Consider the following 19,876-nt stretch of genomic DNA (forward strand, 5'->3'; position numbering starts at 1 on the left):
GTTGTAACGTACGTGCGGGTGCAATTCGTACCTGTTAATTTTAGTTTCATTCCGAAATGAACGCTGGCGCAGCTGGGCCTCGATTAAGCTGAACCATCCGGATAATAACGACCCGAGCCGATTAGAACCGGTGATTAATTGTTAACAAATAAACGAGCAAACTTAAGGGATCGCTAATTGCCTACTCATAAATGAGATGCGTTCGCCTTTTTTCGGGGAAAATTATAACAATAATGTACAATCACTGAAATAGAGCACACAATCAGTGGAATTGAACAAATTATGAAATTTAATCATACATAATGAGATTAATGAATTATGTACCTAGTTGTCGGAATTATTGAGCGAAAAGTGGTTGATTCAAAAGTGTGCTATCATGGACATTATTAGTCTCCTCAAAAAATTTGCTTCTGATTGAGTTTGATAAATGAAGTTTCATCTGCAATAACAAGCTTTAACTATGTTTTGTTTACATAAAGTACAAACTACGTATGACTATAATTAACATACTACTCTTACATGCATTTTAAAATACAAATTGATTACCTACTATGAAAAGGGTGAAAAATGGTCATTTATACCTAGATACGTAAAATGCGTGCCTCACGTGCCCTCGCATTTTAAACAGCCATTCATAAATGATGGAATCCATTAAAATTCTGATGCACCCATCGGTTTCCATGCACCTCGGTTGTTTGGTAAAAAAACTGTTAAACAGCACAGTATATTAAACGAATATTATTTTTCAGTATTCCTGTCATCATTTACCAAACACTACAGCTTTATGATCCTTTTTTCCTACTAATAATTCTCACTTACCTTGCGTAGTTAGTAGCCAAAAAGTTCGCAACACGTCTTTGTTACAATTGGAATAAGGTTGTGTTATCAATTATTATCACCTTTTTGGCCACTTTGGGTGTCTCGGACAATTTGACGCTGACTGTACACAATTACAATGAAATATTAGGCGTATCCTATACTATACAATACGCCACTCTTTGTCAGCTTCATTTGTGAAATATATACAATTCCGTATGTATTTTTTGCGATTGCATAATTAATATCAGAGTTACATTTCACCCCGGGTTAAGCGTACCAAAATTCGAATTTGCATAATGTTAATGAGATCGACACATTACTGACTGACTGTTATCGATACTCGTATATTACCATATCTGCTGTTCACATCGTTTAAACAAATATTGCTCAAGACTTGATAGTATGACATCAATCATGATGTCAGTTATCTAATGATCATTGAATTATGGGAACACTTGGAATTCTGTTTCCTTGTCAAAGCTTCATAGGTGACAATGGTGGAATCTTGAATTACAAAATATCCTATTCGTGAATATGGCGGGAAGAGAAAAAAAATGACGTTAATAAAAACAAATGAAAACACTTTCTTGTGTACTCGAGGTGAGTATTGTCGTTAAATGTGAATAAATTGCAAATAATACGCTTTTCTGAAATCGGTAGGTATCACCTTTCTATCTTTGTGGGATCGTGGTGGAATCCCAATGTGTTGATTTAGCAATAAAACCTATATTCTTCATAAAATGGCAGAATAATGCTCATTATGCTTAATGTTTATTAAAAAGAAATAACAAAAAGATTTGACGCTGTCTGTCAGTTCAGGACATGTCTATTTACATTTAAATTCTCAGTAAACTTATAAAAAATGGATAATTTCATAAAGAATATCAAAAAGAAACTGTCTGTAGATAATCTTGTGGACATAATGAAAGATTGTAAGAAAGTTTTATAATATCCTTGGGTTTTTCATAAGTGGAGTCTTGTGATTATGTTATCATCATGCATCTCAGCTTCATCCTAGTATCTCCTGCTTTCTTGGCGATTGATTTATTGTTAAATTGTTGAAGTTATCCAGTACGATAACTTCAACAATTTATGCTATTAAAATGATATTTTTAAAAATAGTTTACCAAAAACATTGGTACCTATTTTAGCTTCTTGCTTTGACTTTTAGCTCCGAAACGATCTCTTTTTCAGATTACTGAATTTACTAACTGATATTCAATGGGTAAATCTAACTAAGCTGTTTCTGTTTCAGCCAAAGTAATAGACGAAAGCACCATCAAAGAAGAAGACGTAAGAAACACTCTTCAAAAACTAGATCCTAACTCAGTCATGGACGTTGATGAGATCCATGCAAAACTTAACGAGCTCTCTGAAGAGGTCAGCAAATCTAAATCGAAGACGGAGACTTCTACCACTTCTACGAGCAAACGTATTATAGACGTGGCTAAATCCAGCATCGGAGCTTTGGGAACAACGGCAAAAAAAGAAGAAGAACCAGAGAAGAATCCAAACGAAAACGAGTATCTGAAAGCGTTAGGCAGAGAAGAAAACGTATTCAATTTGTACGACGACTTCCATTAGCAATTAAAGTTGCATTTGGATTGACAATGGTTTAAGGAAGTTTGGATAAGCAAAAAGTTATCATTAACATTGTACATTGATATTCTTTTACAGCAATAAATTATTTAAATGAAATCTTTGGATGCAGTTCTATTTCTTTAAACAATAAAAGGAATAATTTCTTTGAGTAAAATCTATCTACAGTAAAGAGTACTTTCCCTCCAGGTGGCATTACAAAATGCCACCCTGTATAGTCAGATGTGCCGTCGACTGTACGAGTACGTAAAGAAGTCTATAAAAAGTGTACGAGTACTCACATTCCCATGAGGGCCCTCGCCCAAGAAGGTAACTGGTCGCATGCGCCCCCGCGGGAAGTCTAGCAGGGGCGCCACTCCGTTTGGGGGCTCGGCTTCAGGTAGTTTGATGGAGGTGAACAGCCCAGGCGTGGGCCGTTCACGGCGGCATGCGCGTTCTTCCGGGTACGTCTGTGGGCAAAGATATACTTGGGTTAAGGCGATTAGAGTCCTCAATGACCTTGGGCGTTTGACCTTCACGCCGCGAGCAACACCCGCGTACCCCGCACCAAAAACTCCGATTTGACACCGATCAAAAATACACGGGCATAGGTAGATACAGAATAGAAGCTCTTTCTTCATACATTACTGCCTATTATTTTAAACTTAAATTGATGAACCTTGATGTCGGTGTCATTTAACTCAGGCGTAAAGGTATTTAATAAAAATAACAAAATCCATGAACATTTTGTACGGGATAAAATTTTATTTTATTTTTCGTAAATTTTCTAATGCTTTTGTCGGTTCAGTCGTTCTCGAAATTTGAACAAACCCGACTTTATTACAAGCTTTTATTTAGCTTGCAATTTATGATGTATGTAGGTAATTACATAAATGTTTGTTCGGGTGGAATCTTGCAAGCTGAATTAGTTGCAAGCTGAATTAGTTAGACCAACTTCCTGACGACAACTAGGCTAGATGACAAAATTTCAATTATTTGTCCGCCAGACAGATAATTAGAAAATATTAGACTCATATTTTTTATTTTCTTTCATAATTAAATAATAACAGTGCTACATCGAGTTGAAATGGCGCGATACGCCACGCTTGAGTAGAATTTTTACTCAAATGTGACGTCACGCGACATTTCAACTCAATATAATACTGTAATTATTCGATTATGGAAAAAAATAAAAAATATGAGTCTAATATTTTCTAATTATCTGTCTGACGGACTAAATAGAATTTCGATTTCATTACCCAGTCATCATCCCTATTGGAACGCATTAGTACCTACCTAGTATTGTCTATGGCCTAAAAAAGCAAATGTTTCTGCTTTTGTCTATCACTTATGAAGAATAAACTGAAAATGTATTTGTCTTTTTATTAGAAATCCTTCATCAATTGATTGAGTTCAAATTTCGGATATACATGTAATTCGGGTGACAATGCAATATTGTGATGACATGGAGCTGATCTGATGGTAGAGCTGGAATGCCAGTGGCCCCATAGCAACTCCGGGAATAAACGATTCCATCGAGTTTAGGCTCGTTTGATTTGTATTTATTTATTATTATACCTAAATAATTTCATTACAATTTTCTAAAAATGCACAAAAACTTAAAAATCTTGAAAACGGTGATATTTTTACTGGGGTCAAAATTGGACGTTAGGGAGACCATGGCGAGGCCTATCGATGGTTGAAGGGTTATCCATTGTTTTTGGGACACCCTGTATAAGCAAGTACCTAATGTTATGTAAGTAGGTACGCTACTTTGAAAATCATGAGTCTTCAATTCTCTAAGGGAAACTGCAGGGTCTGATGATGGAGCTGGAATGTGGCCATAGGAATAGGCTAGTTTCTTTAAAAAAGACTTTTGGTCCGTCAATTTTACATTATCAAAAAATATTGGACACAGGATATTTTTATTTTTCAATTAAACAAGTAATTACGAAGATAATGATGCGATGAAATTCCGCGTGACGACACAAATCGCCACATTTTTAAGCATGCCTTGACGTCATGTGCCTCATCTTCTGAACTTTGGTGCGCTTCATCTCTTTAAATTTTCATAAGTTTAAAAAAGTGAAAAATACATTTAGAGTTTTTTTTTGGTAAGTTCACCGACGGTCTTATTCAAACTCTTGCTACTTTCTTGCTTTATCCACGAAACATCCCTATTCTTCGAAATTATTACGATCTACAAACGGAAAATCTCTGCTACTACGCCGCAGTAAATTCCCCATCATAAATAAAAAGATTTTTTTTAAAACAAGCTCTTGTATGCTAATAATTTTGGTTTCATGACATGCTCCTAAAATTCATCACCTTATAAGAGGATTTCAGTTTTTATCTGCGAAACTTTTTAATAATATAGGTACGTTTCATGGTTTGGTAATTTAGGGAAGTTTATTTGCACTTAACATGAAAAATATGGTATCAATGTACTGAGTACCTATGCACCTTCAGTGGCAACAACAAGGTCTACTGGGTACCTATAGTCTACTAAAGGCATGAAATAGATTAATTTCACTAAAAATTAAAACCAACTCCAAAACGAATCACCAAAAGGTAGGACACCGACACCGACTCCGAAAATGGCTAATTTTGTAATCAGTATCCAAATTTTTAATAAGCTCTATAGAACAATTCAATACCACTTTATCTTAATTTTTTTTAATGTGACAGGAGGCAAACGAGCAAACGGATCACCTGTTGGTAAATGATTACCGTCACCCATAGACACCCGCAGACCCAGGGGCGTTACAGGTGTTATTTTTAATTGTGGTATTTTCGCGAAGAAACATATTTAAAATCTAATTCTAATAAGTATGAAAAATATAAATTGTTTTCTTCACGTAAATCGATTAAGTTACAGATTCTGACTAGCTCCTAATTTGGATACTGATTGCAAAGGCCTAGTAAATAAATAACGTAATAATTTTTCTACTTGTATTTATCTAGTGCAGTTGTTTTGGAGTCAATTATAGTTTTTTTACACTAATAGATTCTATTCAGGTAGAAAATAGCGTCTGAGCGCGTCATAATTCAATTGTATCGTCTGACTGCACGTACTCTATGAACAATTCTGACATAAAATCTATTGTCGAACAAAAGCTGGGTTGCACCATCTTACTTCAACTTTGACAAGCGTCAAAAGTCTGTCTAACTCCATACAAAAAACACCGGTTATCGCCAAAGCTACGGTCAAAGTTAGGTCACGTCAGGTGGTGCAACTTAGCCAAAGAAAAAATTCATTTTGATCGCTAATGTCAGTTTGTAGCGAGTGACACAACCTCCCCGTCTGAAGGCCAGCGGCCGACTGCCGCCCGCACCCCGCGAAGGCCCCCTCAACAGCAAAACGTTCGGAATTTATCAAAAGTAAAATTTATGAATGAAAGTAATGTTCGATTGAAAAACGCAACGTGTCATTTAAAGATTAAAGAATTCCCAATCTATTCGTGCAAAAATCTTTTAAATTAACATAGCCGTTTTGGAGGAGTAGGGAATTTAAGTAAAAAATCGATGTCCCGTATTTATTTTTTTAATCCAAAACAAAAAGATGTAGCGAAAATTCAAACGTCACAAATGTAGTCCTTGAACTGTTGTATAACATATATTTTTTTCAACTATTTCTGTCCAGCAGTAAAAGAGGAGTAGGCTTTACAAAATGCCCATTTGGCGCGGATTGAGGACACTAATCGCCTTAAGTTCTGTCCAGTTCTGTTCTCTTGTGGAGGTAACAAAATTTGCTCTATGGTTTCGTCGAATAGACAAGTGTCGCTATTATGATCCCTGGACCTCTGGACAGTTGTGGTGGACCCACTCCCAACAAAAGCATATACCTTCTTAGATTAGGTGAATTTACCATTTATTAAAAAAAACCCTCAGTAGGGTAGAATTACTCGTAATTTAACTGATTTTGTACATTTGTCTATACATTGGACGAACTGCACCTAATTAATTTACAGTGGTTACGTAATAATACTCGGTAAACGACGGTACTGTTCAGGAGTACAAGAGAACAATAACAGCCTAATACAATCCGTCCCCTTCGCCGAAAGTTAAATAAATCTGGTAATAACGTTTCTTATTTTTCCGTAACAAGTAGGTACAGGTACAGAGAGGGGTGCATGTAAATTATTATTACAGCGACGTACGTACTGTCCCCGCGGGCAACATCTGCTCCCGAGGCGCGGCTCTACCTAAACATTCAGCTCAAATTGTTGTAGGCAACTCACGTTAACTCACAATCTCGCCCTGAGCGACGGCCATCTTATTAACCAAGAATTAAAAGCTAGGTTACGTAAATGCGAAACTCAAACAATACCGAATCGTTTTTTTAGGCCGTTTGACTAATAACCAAAGTTATAAAAATATTTCTTTGATAATAATATCTTTTCGTTTCGCCTATTTTCTGTTTAATCTAAACTCAAAATTATTATACAAAATCTCCATTTATATTACGGCTGTCTTATTTAGTATTAATACTGAAGGACGTGATTACAATTAGCAGTTTTTCAGAGACGTTGGAATTAAAAATGTATGAGAAACGAATTAGTGGAGGAACAGAGATGTATATTCCCTTGCGGAGGGCAGTTTCTGGAATCGAGATCTTGCTGCTGCTTTGTTTGCGTTAGCCGAAGACAAATGGTGATAAATTATGTAGAAGACCTCGGAGTGACTAATCCACCAGGGAGAATGTAGGGACTAGTAGTGAAATTGCTCAGATCTTGTCACGACAGTAAAGTGAATTGTATATTAGGTTTCGATTGAGTTGTTTGGTAGAGATGTGATGAGGGTACGATGTTCTGACGAGGTTTCCAAGTTTTCCCATCTTAGATCAATCTTTACCGACAATCTTGAATATAAATTCACTTTGTATATCATACATGTTAAGTATTTTCTGTTCGCGAAAAAGTAATCTGTCAGCCTATTAACGTTTCACCGTATTATGCCGTCTTCAAAGCCATGGGGGTTTGTATCATTAGTGGGCATTAGCAAGTACGTACAATATAATTGATGGATGGAAATAGAACGTCTGAGTTGTTCGAGAAGATCTTTGTTCTTTACGATAATTGGAGTTTATGAACTTGAGGGAGATGCGGACTTTATTGTGGGTGTAAGCCGTGAAGTTTTGATGTCTGGAAATATGTGTTTGATTCTTTGGAAAGCCAAAATAAGACGTTCTCTTTGTAACTTATTTCACACATTCTCAATAATGGTTATCCCGCTGCCGATGATTGAGTATCGGACGTGGCTTATGAGATTCGCTCAGGGATACTCCCGTTGGTGGGCGATATAATCGCAGGTATCGATTAGTTTTTGCGATATTACACCGTTAATAATGTCCGATAGCACACATTTTATATGTGCCAGTAAATAACCGAGGTTCTCCGCTTAATTGCTATTCCCCCTCCCAAGATTGTGCTCGTATAAATTATACTGGGCGATGAGTTATTGTTCACCTGTATGTGTGCTGATGTGTGCGGAATGCAGTAAATATACGTGTAATTTCACACGGAGCGTGTGTGGAATTTTTCGATTTGCAAGTTTAGATTGCTGAGATGTTTTTAAATCTGTTACGAAAGCCGCCGGCATACTCGTGAGCCGTACTAAAACATTAACAAAACACGGTCGGGTCCGCAAGTCGGTGTTCCCATAATGCCGTCCTGCTCATTTATCATTTCGCAAACGGCCGCATAATACCCCTAATGAGTAAAATCCATGCATACCTTAGGCAATACCATTAATATCAGAGCCCGCCCTCGCCCCTTGCAGGTGTGCGAATAGTTGGAGGTTGTTTGGTTAGTTCGCTGCCTAAGTACAAATTATACCGCTGCGGCGGCCGGGATTAAAACAAAATATCGAATATCACGAGACTCGTGTTTGTGAGTCATTTGGGATTAACGAATACGGCGGTAATTCTAACCTTGAGTAATAAAAACGAATTGCATGAATGCTATTGTTATTGGTCGCTGTGGTAAAAAGTTACTTAGTAAGGTTTTGTACTTTTGAGTGTGCATGATTGGCTAAATCTGATAATAAGAAATGGCGAAAATGCATTGAAAGGTGTTGGAGAGCCGACTTTGGTAAAAAGTAAAACAAGAATTTAGATTTTTGAATAATTATTAAACCTAACCAGAAAGGAACTTCACTTAAGGATTTTGAAAAAGAAATCTTTGTTTAGCTGCCTTTTCTATAATTAAAGCCTTCTCAAGCAGAATCCCGCTTCTAGTGCACTTCAGAGTTCTATAGTAACACGTTTTGATTTATGTTGTACGAATAAAATAATCGTTGTCAACATCCACAAGCCTATCTTATCACAACCTACGTGCAACTCTCGGCAGGAACTTATAATCGAGGGTGCGAAGCTTTCAGGACCCCTGCAATATCATACTATTCGAATATTAATCGCCGCTTGACTTGATGCATTATACTTACAGTAAGTACCTGCCAGCCCGTGGCTATGCAAAGCGATCCATTATTTAATTCGGTTCAGCGCAACACCCCCGCGGGTGGAACATATGACATATTCCCTCGCCCGGGGCACTTACAGTTCGTAGGGGAGACCGAGGCGAGTTGTAACAGAGGACAGTTGTGACATTGCCGATTTTTCGGAACTTATTAATTACTAGCGAGCTCGTAACCGGTCATTGGAAATCTTTGGGGGCGGCCTACGTTCAGCAGTGCACGTCTTATGGCTGAAATGATGATGATGATAAGCTCGTAACTGCGCGTTTTTAGTTCAAGTCTCGAGCTAACAAATACGCGGTGTTGCGAGCTCGCTGATAGTTATGTTTCCAAAAATACAAATTTCACAACTGTCCTCTGTTACAATACAATTCACCTCGGTCTCCCCTACACGGTTCGAGCAGTGTTGTGTCACCTGCTAGAGGACTCTCGATTGTTCACGCTCTCGATTTTTCCCGCTCTCGATTTTAACTCGATATTCGCGGTGTATTTCTGACGCGTCGCACGTTTGATGTCTAGCTCGTAGACTTATTGAATAAAGACTGATCGTTTAATGCCACTAAAGTCTTCTGATCAGAATTTATTGATGTTTTTTTTAAAGAAACGTGTGTAGTGATAACTAATGATTTAGTGCTAGACATATACTGATATTAAATGGTTATTACATGATGCGACACAGCTTTGGTAGGTATAAAACACTTTTTAAACTATTCGATTCTGTTTCAAAAACTTAATAAGATCCTAAATAATTATCTTGTCTCGTACAAATAAGCAAGTAAATTATTAATTGGTTGGGAAAGTTTTACGGTAAGTACCAACTATTTTAATTATTATGCTAATTATCATTTAAAACGTGGTTCAATGCTCAAGCCTTTTTTTACCATTAGAATAGGTCCAATTCGCTACGCCTGCTTTGGCTTTGCGGTTAACGATTGAAACTTAATCTGTAACGTCAGTCTACCACATCGAGTCCCGACTCGATTAAACGGTTAACGAGTTGGCTTTCAAAGTGTGCACACACCTAGCGAGTCTGCACAGTAATGGAGTGCCCGCGGAAAGAGGCGACGCAGCCAAAGCGATGCAGGGGACGTGCATTATCGAATGTTTATTTTGAACTTTTTAACGAACCATTCGATTCGAATTGTGCACCTGTACCTCTAGTACGAAAAACTTTCGAGTTCGTTTCGTTTGCGTATTCAAAGTGTCATCGAAAAATTTTGTATGAAAAATTAAACAGCGCCCCCTATATTATAGCCGCCCTAGGGGGCGCTGTTTAATTTTTCATACAAAATTTTTCGATGACACTTTGAATACGCAACGAAACGAACTCGAAAGTTTTTCCTACTAGAGGTACTGCTCGTTACTATGAATCGACTCGAAGTTTCCGTACAATTTATTTCGCGACACATTTTTACCGCGTCTTGAATTGTATTGTAGTTTGGTTTTAAAGTACAAGCAATATTCATACATTCAAGTTATGTTACATATTATGTACCTATATTTGCAGTATTTTGAATTGACTTTAGGAATGGAGCATGAACATTCTAATTTAGAACTTTGCAGCTTTTAATGTAGATGAGATGTGATGGTTAAAATAAGCTGCTTTAGCACTCTGTCACCTGGAAAAATCCAGAATATATCCAATTAAGGTAATACGCAATGACAGGCGATAATAAAGCCCCATCTTTGAATATGGGATTTACCTACTTGCCATGGATTTTGCAACTTATCTTCACGTAGGAGTAGGCACAAGCGATAGCACGTAGCTAAACATGATAGCTTATACAGTCGTGATAGAGTTTATTTTACAACGAATTTGTATAGTCTAATAATGTGCTGTCGACTCTACCTTATTTTATTATTTTGTTGTGGTTTTTATAAAATTATATTCACCTAAGAAAGAAATGATTTAAAACAGAGAAAGGTGTCGGAAGTTCATGCTAGATTCCTAATGACTACGGTATAGAATGGGACATCCAGCTATTTGATAAGTAAGAGGTAAATACACTCTATCTCTAAAACTAGAATATTTCAAGTCTTACAGCTTCGTTTTGCAGAAAACTAACAGCATCAATATCAAAACCTTCCTACCAAACCACGTCAAAGCCTAATCTTATTTTTCAAAAGAAATATCCCGTTTGTTCAGTTCAAAGTACAGGAATGAGTAAGTTTTCAATATGGTAACCCCATAATGCAGTATAATGTTACATGAAAAGTTAAAGGCATGATAACGAGCGTCTACTGGGAAACGTCGGGAAACTTACGGGGGATATACCTGTAGATATAATAAATATAGTTGCCATATTTCATATACTAGCTTTCCACCCACGGCTTCGACCGCGTGGAATTTTGTCTGTCACAGAAAAACTTTATCACGCGCGTCCCTGTTTCAAAAACCGGGATTAAAACTATCCTATGTCCTTTCCCGGGACTCAAACTATCTGTATCGGTTCAGTGGTTTAGGCGTGAAAGCAAGACAGACAGACAGACAGACAGGCAGGCAGACAGACAGACAGACAGACAGGCAGACAGAGTTACTTTCGCATTCATAATATTAGTAAGTAAGTAAGTAAGTATAGATGACAGAGTGAAAGACGGGCGTAAGTTACTGCCACCCTATTTACTATAAACTCACATAAAACTTTCTTTCGTAGCGACTTTTAAATATCCACCCTATCATCTTGGTAGAGAGTTATAGAAGTTTTTTATTTATTGTGCTATTTTAGCTGAATAACTGATAGTGGTTATAAAAATATTGATACTAGAGTAAGAAACTTTTGTCTAGTTTAAAAGTTAGAAGCTGTCTCTACGGTAAACAACGCATAAAAGCATATAAATTGGCTTTGTAACGAAACTTGCTAACTCACAGCCTTTACAATTTGCAAACAAGGTAGTCGCACTAAAATTCAGGACTCGCAACCATTTTCAATGGATCAGAAAAATCATTCAAATGTTTTTCTGGTTTGACTTTTTGTTTGCGATTGTAACGATATTTTTCAAGTCGAAAATTGCTTTCATCACCTCATTTCCTTAATACCGAGTGTTTCCGTCCCTTTGAAAACTGAGAAACAACGGTTAACCTAAGTACCTATACTTATAGGCCGTTTCCCCTGTTTGAGTGTGGGTACATAAAAAGCACGAGTGTAAAGGCGGATTTTTTTGACAAATAATATAAGTAGATAAACAAGTTATAAATAATGAAATACGTCACCCATAACTACAGGACATTTTATAATTGAACGGCTTTTATGGTTTAAAATATAAATTGTATGTACTGTACTCCTATAAAAATTTTACTCGTACACACCCCTAATTATTGGGTTCGAGTAGAAAAGTCAAGAGAGTAAAAACATGAGACAATCGAAAAGAATAAAAAAATAAAAAAACGTTTCTCGCCAGGCGAGCAACCAAGGAGTTTGGTGGTATCTTTGCGACCTTAAAAATGTTTACTAGGCTATAAAAAAAAATACCTCGACAATAATAATGACAACAACCACAGATTAATTACTACTTACAACGTATAATCCCTCATACTTTAATAACACGTTAATGTTTATAAAGTTAAAAGTTATGTAAGAACGTTATTTAGCACATGAAGAAATTTGACACGTGGCGTAAGTTCGCTGGTATCAGTTCATATTCATCCTTAAAAGTTGTTCTCAAAGTAATTAAGAACAAAGATGTCTAGAACATAATTGTGTTATATTATTAAGATGAATACTAAAGGATATGTTACACTGGATTCGTTCTGTGGTCTGCGATCAGGCCAAATGAACGCAGACCGCATCTGTCAGTTTACGTTCTTTGCTCGACTATACAGGCTGTGTTCACTTTGACCTGACTGCAAAACGCATCCAATGTTGCAAATCTTTAACTAACAAATTAAAACCCAGAGGTGAGTTGGGATTTTCTAATAAAGTTAGAAAAGCTGTCTGGATCTATACCTAGCTTAGAGTATAGGAGCTAGAAATATTTGGGGGTAAACTATGGCGCATTATTAATGAGATGAAGCGTGCTTTCCGCTTAGAGCATCGTAAAGACCTTGGTACTCCAAGTGTACGTTTTGAGGAATTTATTGGATCGATTTTATTCGCAACTTACAGCCGCCCGCGACTTCGTACGCGTAGGCCCCGTTTTAGTACCTTAGGGGTAGAGTTTCGTAAAATTCCTTCTTAGCGAATGTCTACACCCTATAAGGAACCTACCTGCCAATTTTCAAGTTATATCCAAGGATACTTATTTATATTCTAATGCAGACAAAGTCGCGTGCGGCAGCTAGTATTTCCTAAGCATTATTACACCAGCGACATCGGCTTTCACCAGAAAAGAATACAAAAATGCATTCCCCAACGCTTAGTTAAGCCGCGGACTTTGCAAAGGTAAATGAATTTTTTAAACCGATTAATTAAGGCTACACAGGACGTACACTTCCCCTGGATTACCTATGTTCCAGCCACATAATATTTTATGGCGGTTTAGCCGTTACATTGGCTCGTGCCTACTTAAAAATACATGACGTTATTACAATGTGCGTGCCGGGAACAGTGGATGTTATGTGCTCGGGGGTATATAGGATGTAACTAAGTGAGATTGTGAATCGCTGAAATAGCTAAGTTTGTTGGTTGAAAATCTTGAAAACTGAAGATGTATTATAGTAAAATGTTAAACAGATATTGAATTTTAACTTTATGTCACAGGTCGCCATATTAACCGGGCCTGTTGGTACCTTTTTGTACGGAACCCTAAAAAGTAGGTATCATGTTTATGGAGTGCTCGAACTGTAAACTGCCAGTCATTGGACACATAAGAAAGTTATAGGACAGTTATTTACTGAATTAAAAATAGCATTTCTATTTCAACAACTGAGAGATTCCGACTGATGGAGATAAAAGGACGTTTTTTTTTAAGAAATATTCATTGTATTTGAAGGAATATTCATTTAAGAAAATTCAAGGGTTGTTTTGTCCAATGACCGGCAGCGTCCTATGACTGTCGGTTTACCTACATTTAGTGAACGAAAGTACGCTACTTATTGTGCAATGAACATGTACAGTCGACGACACATCAGCCTATACATTTTTGTTGGAAAATAGCTTGTATTACGACGAGTTAGGATGCCATTGTGTTCAGTGTGACGTGCTGTAGTCATGCCTGGACGGCTGCCTGGTTTCGGAAGTGCTTTCAGTTTCAGAACAACTAGTTTTTCATTTGCCATAAAACGTCGATGCGTTCGCTCCATTAAAAGTTTGGCAGACAAATTAGTGTACTTACTTTTTTGGTTTTTAAAAGTTCTCAAATTGAGAGAGAGTCTACAGGCTCAGGATATTTATGTTAAACCTCCATAATTGTATTATTTAAATATATTAATGACACGAAACTTCTTAAAAGTATTTGTACTGGTGCTTAATACGTTATCCCACGATTAAAACCTTAGTCAGGTAAGTAGATAATATGTAAATATAGCTACCTGTCTAATAATAATTGATTGATAATAATTTTTAGAGGGCAAACACGAGAAAACTACTTCTTTGACCATAAAAAGAAATAAGCGTAAAGAATCATTTTTAGTGCGGACTATTTTGATTGTACAATCGTTTTAACTAATAAATAACATCATTGAAAGCTCCCAAACGCAGTAAATTCAGAAATCTAGCTGATTGATATTGTGATATCACTGATTGCACTTCCTAATGTATGTGTCATTAAACAAATTGAAGTGGATACGGTTAAATAAATCGAAGGCAATTAAGTTTATTTGCGAATGTTTCGCAGGTCAAACCACAAATGCTGGATATTAACAAGAGTTTAGAGAATGTATTGTTTTGTTAAAATAGCGCCCTACTAAATAATTGTGATATAACGCACTTTCATGGAAAAAAACTGTACTTACTGTGTAACTGCGTACTTACACTATTATTATCGATTTAGGGCTTCGCACATATCTGCATATACACATTTATCGCAGAATTATAATTATGTATGTAGCGGGAAATGACGATGCTTTATAACTGTGGTATTATCATAGTATGACGTAACTTATTTAGTGAAATGGGCTTGTTCGCCTAAGACAACTTAAGACAGTTATTGACCAAAGGTATGATGAAATTTTTATAAAGTGTATATCAGTTGTCCTTCCATTACACGTTTTGTTCTTTAGGAAGCTAATAAAGACTTGAACTTAATAATCTTTGATGTGATCCTGGTTTAGGTGAAACTTAAACGATTTCCCTGTCGCATGCTTCCCACAATTTCAATTCCCAAGTTGTGAAGCACAAATCTGTGGCCGGTCGACTTGTATTTGCGCCTTTGCGGTGGCCACCTCGTCCTTCTGACGGGAGGGATCAGGCGGTAAAACTCAAAGGGCCCATGGAATCAGACTTAAATCTTACCTTTGACCTACCCTCGGAAAGGCAGAGAACAAAGGCAGAGTGCAAAAAGTCAAGGAACATTTTGCAATAACCCACTGAATAATATAGTGGCCGACTTAATTGTTAGTATTGTTAAGATAAAAGCTTTCGGCTTATTGTTTTAATAATTAAAGACGCCTTTGAGTTTTACTAAATAGCAATTAATTTAGAATGTCTTGTAAGTATTTATCCGTCAAATACAAGTGCTTTGATAATAATTAATCAAAGGATGTTAATTAGAAAGAAAATCATTTCGGATTGTGTGTTTTGGATTTGATAGCTAATTAGTGGTGACAATGTTTTAAATACTAGATTATATAAAAATGTGAAATAGGGGATGAAAGAAACCGTTCTCATTCTGAGAATATGAAAATGTATGATGATTTTTTGTTTTTGAATGTGGTTCTAATACTCGTAGGTGTTAAGTACTTTGCTACGTTTTTTATGTGAAAAGTGCTACTCGTTTTTCAGCCAGTACAAGGTGCATTTCATCTCCCATTCACAAAGGAGAAGAGTTTTCAAGTCTTTATAGAAATGGCCCCTATAGTTTTCTAACAAGTTCTATAGTCGCAGTAGTGTGTTAGTTATGACTGCGGCAGGCTGAGTTTGACGACGCACGGCCTCCACTAGAACGTAATTAAAAATTAAGCACGCCCAGCCTCAGGTGTACTTCAACAAAATGCATTAATTAAGATCCGGGAAAAACCTTAAACCTGCTGTAGTGGAGCACTAATTAACTTAGTTAACTCATATTGTGCGCCGTGTGTTCGCACTTATGTTGAGTACGTATCTAAGTTGTTTTACCTTTATATCTATATATATAAAAGAAAGTCGTGTTAAGGTTCGGCCAAACCAACGCGATCAACCGGCGTGCAGCGATGGCGATCAATGCATTTAGGTCTGGTCGCCATCGCTGCACGCCGGCTGATCGCGGTGTGATCGCGTTGGTTTGTCCGAACCCTTAGTTACTTCGCTTATAACTCAAGAACGGCTGAACCGATTTAGCTGAAAATTGTCAGGGAGGTAGTTTAGAACCAGGAAAAGGACATAGGATACTTTTTATCCCGTTCGAAATTAAAAAAAGTCTGCTTATTTATTGCCATTAAGGCGGAACAAAGTTCGCCGGGTCAGCTAGTACTTAATAATTAAAACAAGCAAGGCTGCAATGTGATGGACATGCTAAAGTCTTATTTTTTACGAAAAAAATAAGAGCGATTTGCAACAAAAACAGGTAGTGTGATATGCTGTCGTCTGTATTTATATGACTAGCGCCAAATTTAGAAACTCACTACTTAGTTTAGGACTTTAGCAGAGACTTAAATAATCATACAATCATACGAAAATTTATCGAGCAATGGTTTAGTACAGTCGCTCCAGATAGACAATTTTAATTGCACATTGACATAGTGAGTATTATTTTTCAAACGTTAGTAAAACAAATATGCCTTTAAAACAAACATCCTTTAGTCATTCAGGATATTACAAAAATAGCTACAACAGATAAATCCTTACATGGCATTGTTTTGTTTTGCAAACAAAGACGCTTATTTTAACAAGATATACCTACCTTCGGCAGAATAAATAACCGCGAGCTTACCGCGGGCTTAAACAATATTGCGTTTATAAAACAAACTTTATGTTTACGAAAGTTTCGCTCCTGAGCGGGTTATTCCGTATTCATCCTATGACGTCTCATCCTACTTATAATTTTTTCCTTACTCAATCTAATTATGTTCCTTACTCAACCCACAACAATTATTTTCATTTTGAAATCCTTATTCGCCCCAAAAACAATTCCTTGCTCAACCTAGTAAACGTCGTTTTGCAATCCACATTTGTTTTTCACCTTGGGATGAATTAAGAAATAATTAAATAATGTAAGAGGTTGAGCTAGAAATACTACTTTAGGATGAGTGAAAAAATGGGATGTGACGTCATAGGATGAATACGGAACAACTGTTCTGAGCGTTTTCCGCGTACAGTTCGATAATAGACAAACGTTTACATTGGCTTGTTTAGCTAATGGCGTTGTATTGCAACTTATTGTAAGGACAATATAAGGGCGCCTTCAAATTAAAGGCGTGAGGAAGCGCTGCGCCACAGTGGCGCCACTAATAGTTCTCACAGTTTCAAGAAGCGCAGTTTGTAGCGCCACTACCGACCGCGCAAATGACGGGCTGTTGCGCAGAAAATTTATGAAAAGTACCTACTAGTAGTGGCGCGGCAATCGTGCCACAGTAGCGCCACTGCAGCGCTTCCTCACTCCTCTAATTTGAAGGCACCCTAATGCACAAAATAAAGGGCATCCTAATTAAAATAAGGTCACAGACATGTTGTTAAAATGCGATTAATATGTCGGAGCTTTTAGAGCTTCAGACGATTGAGAGCGGTCATATAGTTCGTGACCGTCTATGACCATATGACGTTATTTGTCTCAGATAGGTATTAAATCGCAAGAGACACTCACATCAGTGTCAAATGGGATTAAATTCTACCTCTTGTTTCTAATAAAACGTGTACTTACTACTTGATCGATGTTCCTAGAAAACTAAATCACTTATGGATTTTACTATATTTAAGTAAATATAAAATAAATAAACCGATTTAGAACTCTAACATAACAGCGTCACGAGCGAAAGTTCCTAATTGCCGCGACCACTCCAATACGATACTTTGATGCCTAAAGCCCTTCAGAAAATGGCAACATTCTATCACAATGGTCGAACGACCCGTCTATTCGGGCGGCTGACAAAAAAGAAAGATTTTCGCCAACAAAAGGCAACCCTAGGTAATCCTTGGTGGGGCAGCGAGCATACGTCGGGCAAACTCCCAGTGTCATTATAAAATACGGGCCGCTATGTGGATCCACTTTGAGAAATGGAGAACGGTTGGGCACACCTGGGTCCTGCTATCTCGTAGTACCGACTGTCTCCCTTTTGCTGGAAAGTCACTCGGTTTATAATATATCGCGGCAAGTTTAGCGCGAATGAATTTATAACGAGATACGTCACACCTTAAGACGTAAACAAACGTTGCATTTACTCGTAAGTGTCCGTATTTTTGCGTTTACTGTCGTAAATGTCTTGGTGAGTTGCAATCGATGTCGTAAGACGTTTTTGTAAAGAACACAATGTCTCTACGGTAGAAAATACCGATGGTGATAGAGGTCTTAATGCCACAAATGTGGTGCCTTTGAATATAAATAAATAAAAATCATTTCCTCTGGCTCATACGAATTCCGGAACCATGAAAAGGTGCCATTCAATCATCCCACGCTTTTACTGTATTCTATTCAGCGTTTAGCACTTGCTGTAAAGCGAAAAATAGTTTCAGGACGTTGAGCGCTCACAATGTTCGATTCACAAAATGTGACATATTTTCACAGGCAGTCGTTCGCTGTTCAAACACCGATGTAGAGTTTACAGTACACAATTTGGCGTGTAGTTTTTTGGGAGTGCAACACTTTTACACTCTAACTCGTTACATGGTGCACTTGGAAATACCGCCCATGGCACAGTTTAACTCAAAGGGGATTATAGGACAACTTGCATTTACTTTTAGTTTTTAAATATTCAACATCCTTTCCACTTTTTACGCTGTACATTGGACTACTTTGTCATCCGCACTTAAATTCCTGTTAATGTCGTTTTCACTCTGAAAGCCTTCAGAGTTTTTAATACTAATTAGTTCAAGTAGTACTTGGAAAGAAGTACAGTTCTTATTTACATCAAGCAAATGAAAAAGGATGCACGTTTGTTTAAACGTTAATATAAAATTATGCATCTCTTTAGCCTAATGTGAAAATACATTTCCTTTTTATGTTAAATGTAGGTACTGGACGTAAAGTATCTGTGGAAATAGGGGCTTAAACTGACAATCTCTCACCAATGAATGAATGACCATTAAAAAGCATGCTTAGTAAACAAACTGAGCATCTATGAAGTAAAAATACGTCGGTAAATCTAGCTAGATGATATAGGTACGATTAAGTATGTTAACACCGCAAAACAGTCTTTTTTATAATTACTAACCTTCTTACAATTACTGAAAAAGTATTTTCGCGTGCGTCACAAAGATCCTTACAAACGAAATTTATTTTCGTTTCCTTGTGTAATTACCCGTGACAATTCCAAATAGGTATTACTATTTGGAATTGTCACGGGTCAACATAAAGTGGCGGTTTTCTTTTGAAAATGAAATATTAAAATTCTTTCTCTGGAATGAATGTTATTTGTTTTACGGTAGAGTTCACTCATTTGTTCTTAGAATGGGAAATGTACTTAAGAGTATAATGGAATATCATTTTAAATGTAAAATTTTAGTGTAAGCTGTATAAATAGAAGCGTCTCACTCAAGCTGGCTTTGTAAAACATAATGCAACCCGTAGTTCAAAGTTTTTAAGGTTCCGTATCCAAAGTATTATACGCCTCTGCTTTTTCACAATATTTGTGTCCCTATTTCTGTTTTAACAACAGAAATAAAGTAGGCAATGCAAGAAAGGTATTTAAAAAACCTCATTTAAATTGTTTATATCCGTATCAATGTGTATAGGATGTTTGTGCTCACTAGTCATTACGAGATTCGAATTCACAGCCTCA

At 36.9% G+C, this 19,876-nt stretch overlaps 2 protein-coding genes across 2 annotated transcripts in view; one reads left to right on the plus strand and one right to left on the minus strand.

Moving 5' to 3' along the window:
• Positions 1-19,876, minus strand: part of LOC114365023 (discoidin domain-containing receptor 2) — a 105,482-nt gene that overhangs the window by 23,120 nt on the left and 62,486 nt on the right. Inside the window, exon 11 of the mRNA XM_028321444.1 lies at positions 2,700-2,867. Within this exon, the coding sequence (XP_028177245.1) occupies positions 2,700-2,867 (168 nt within the window). The remainder of the gene's footprint in view (positions 1-2,699; positions 2,868-19,876) is intronic.
• On the plus strand, positions 1,639-2,438 carry LOC114365040 (uncharacterized). The gene is made up of 2 exons (XM_028321463.1): positions 1,639-1,751; positions 2,075-2,438. The coding sequence occupies exons 1-2, from the start codon at positions 1,682-1,684 to the stop codon at positions 2,401-2,403; spliced, it is 399 nt and encodes a 132-aa protein (XP_028177264.1). The 5' UTR covers positions 1,639-1,681; the 3' UTR covers positions 2,404-2,438.

Source organism: Ostrinia furnacalis, unplaced genomic scaffold (assembly GCF_004193835.3).
Source record: "Ostrinia furnacalis isolate ACB-3 unplaced genomic scaffold, ASM419383v2 OfSCF7532, whole genome shotgun sequence".
Classification (NCBI taxonomy): domain Eukaryota; kingdom Metazoa; phylum Arthropoda; class Insecta; order Lepidoptera; family Crambidae; genus Ostrinia; species Ostrinia furnacalis.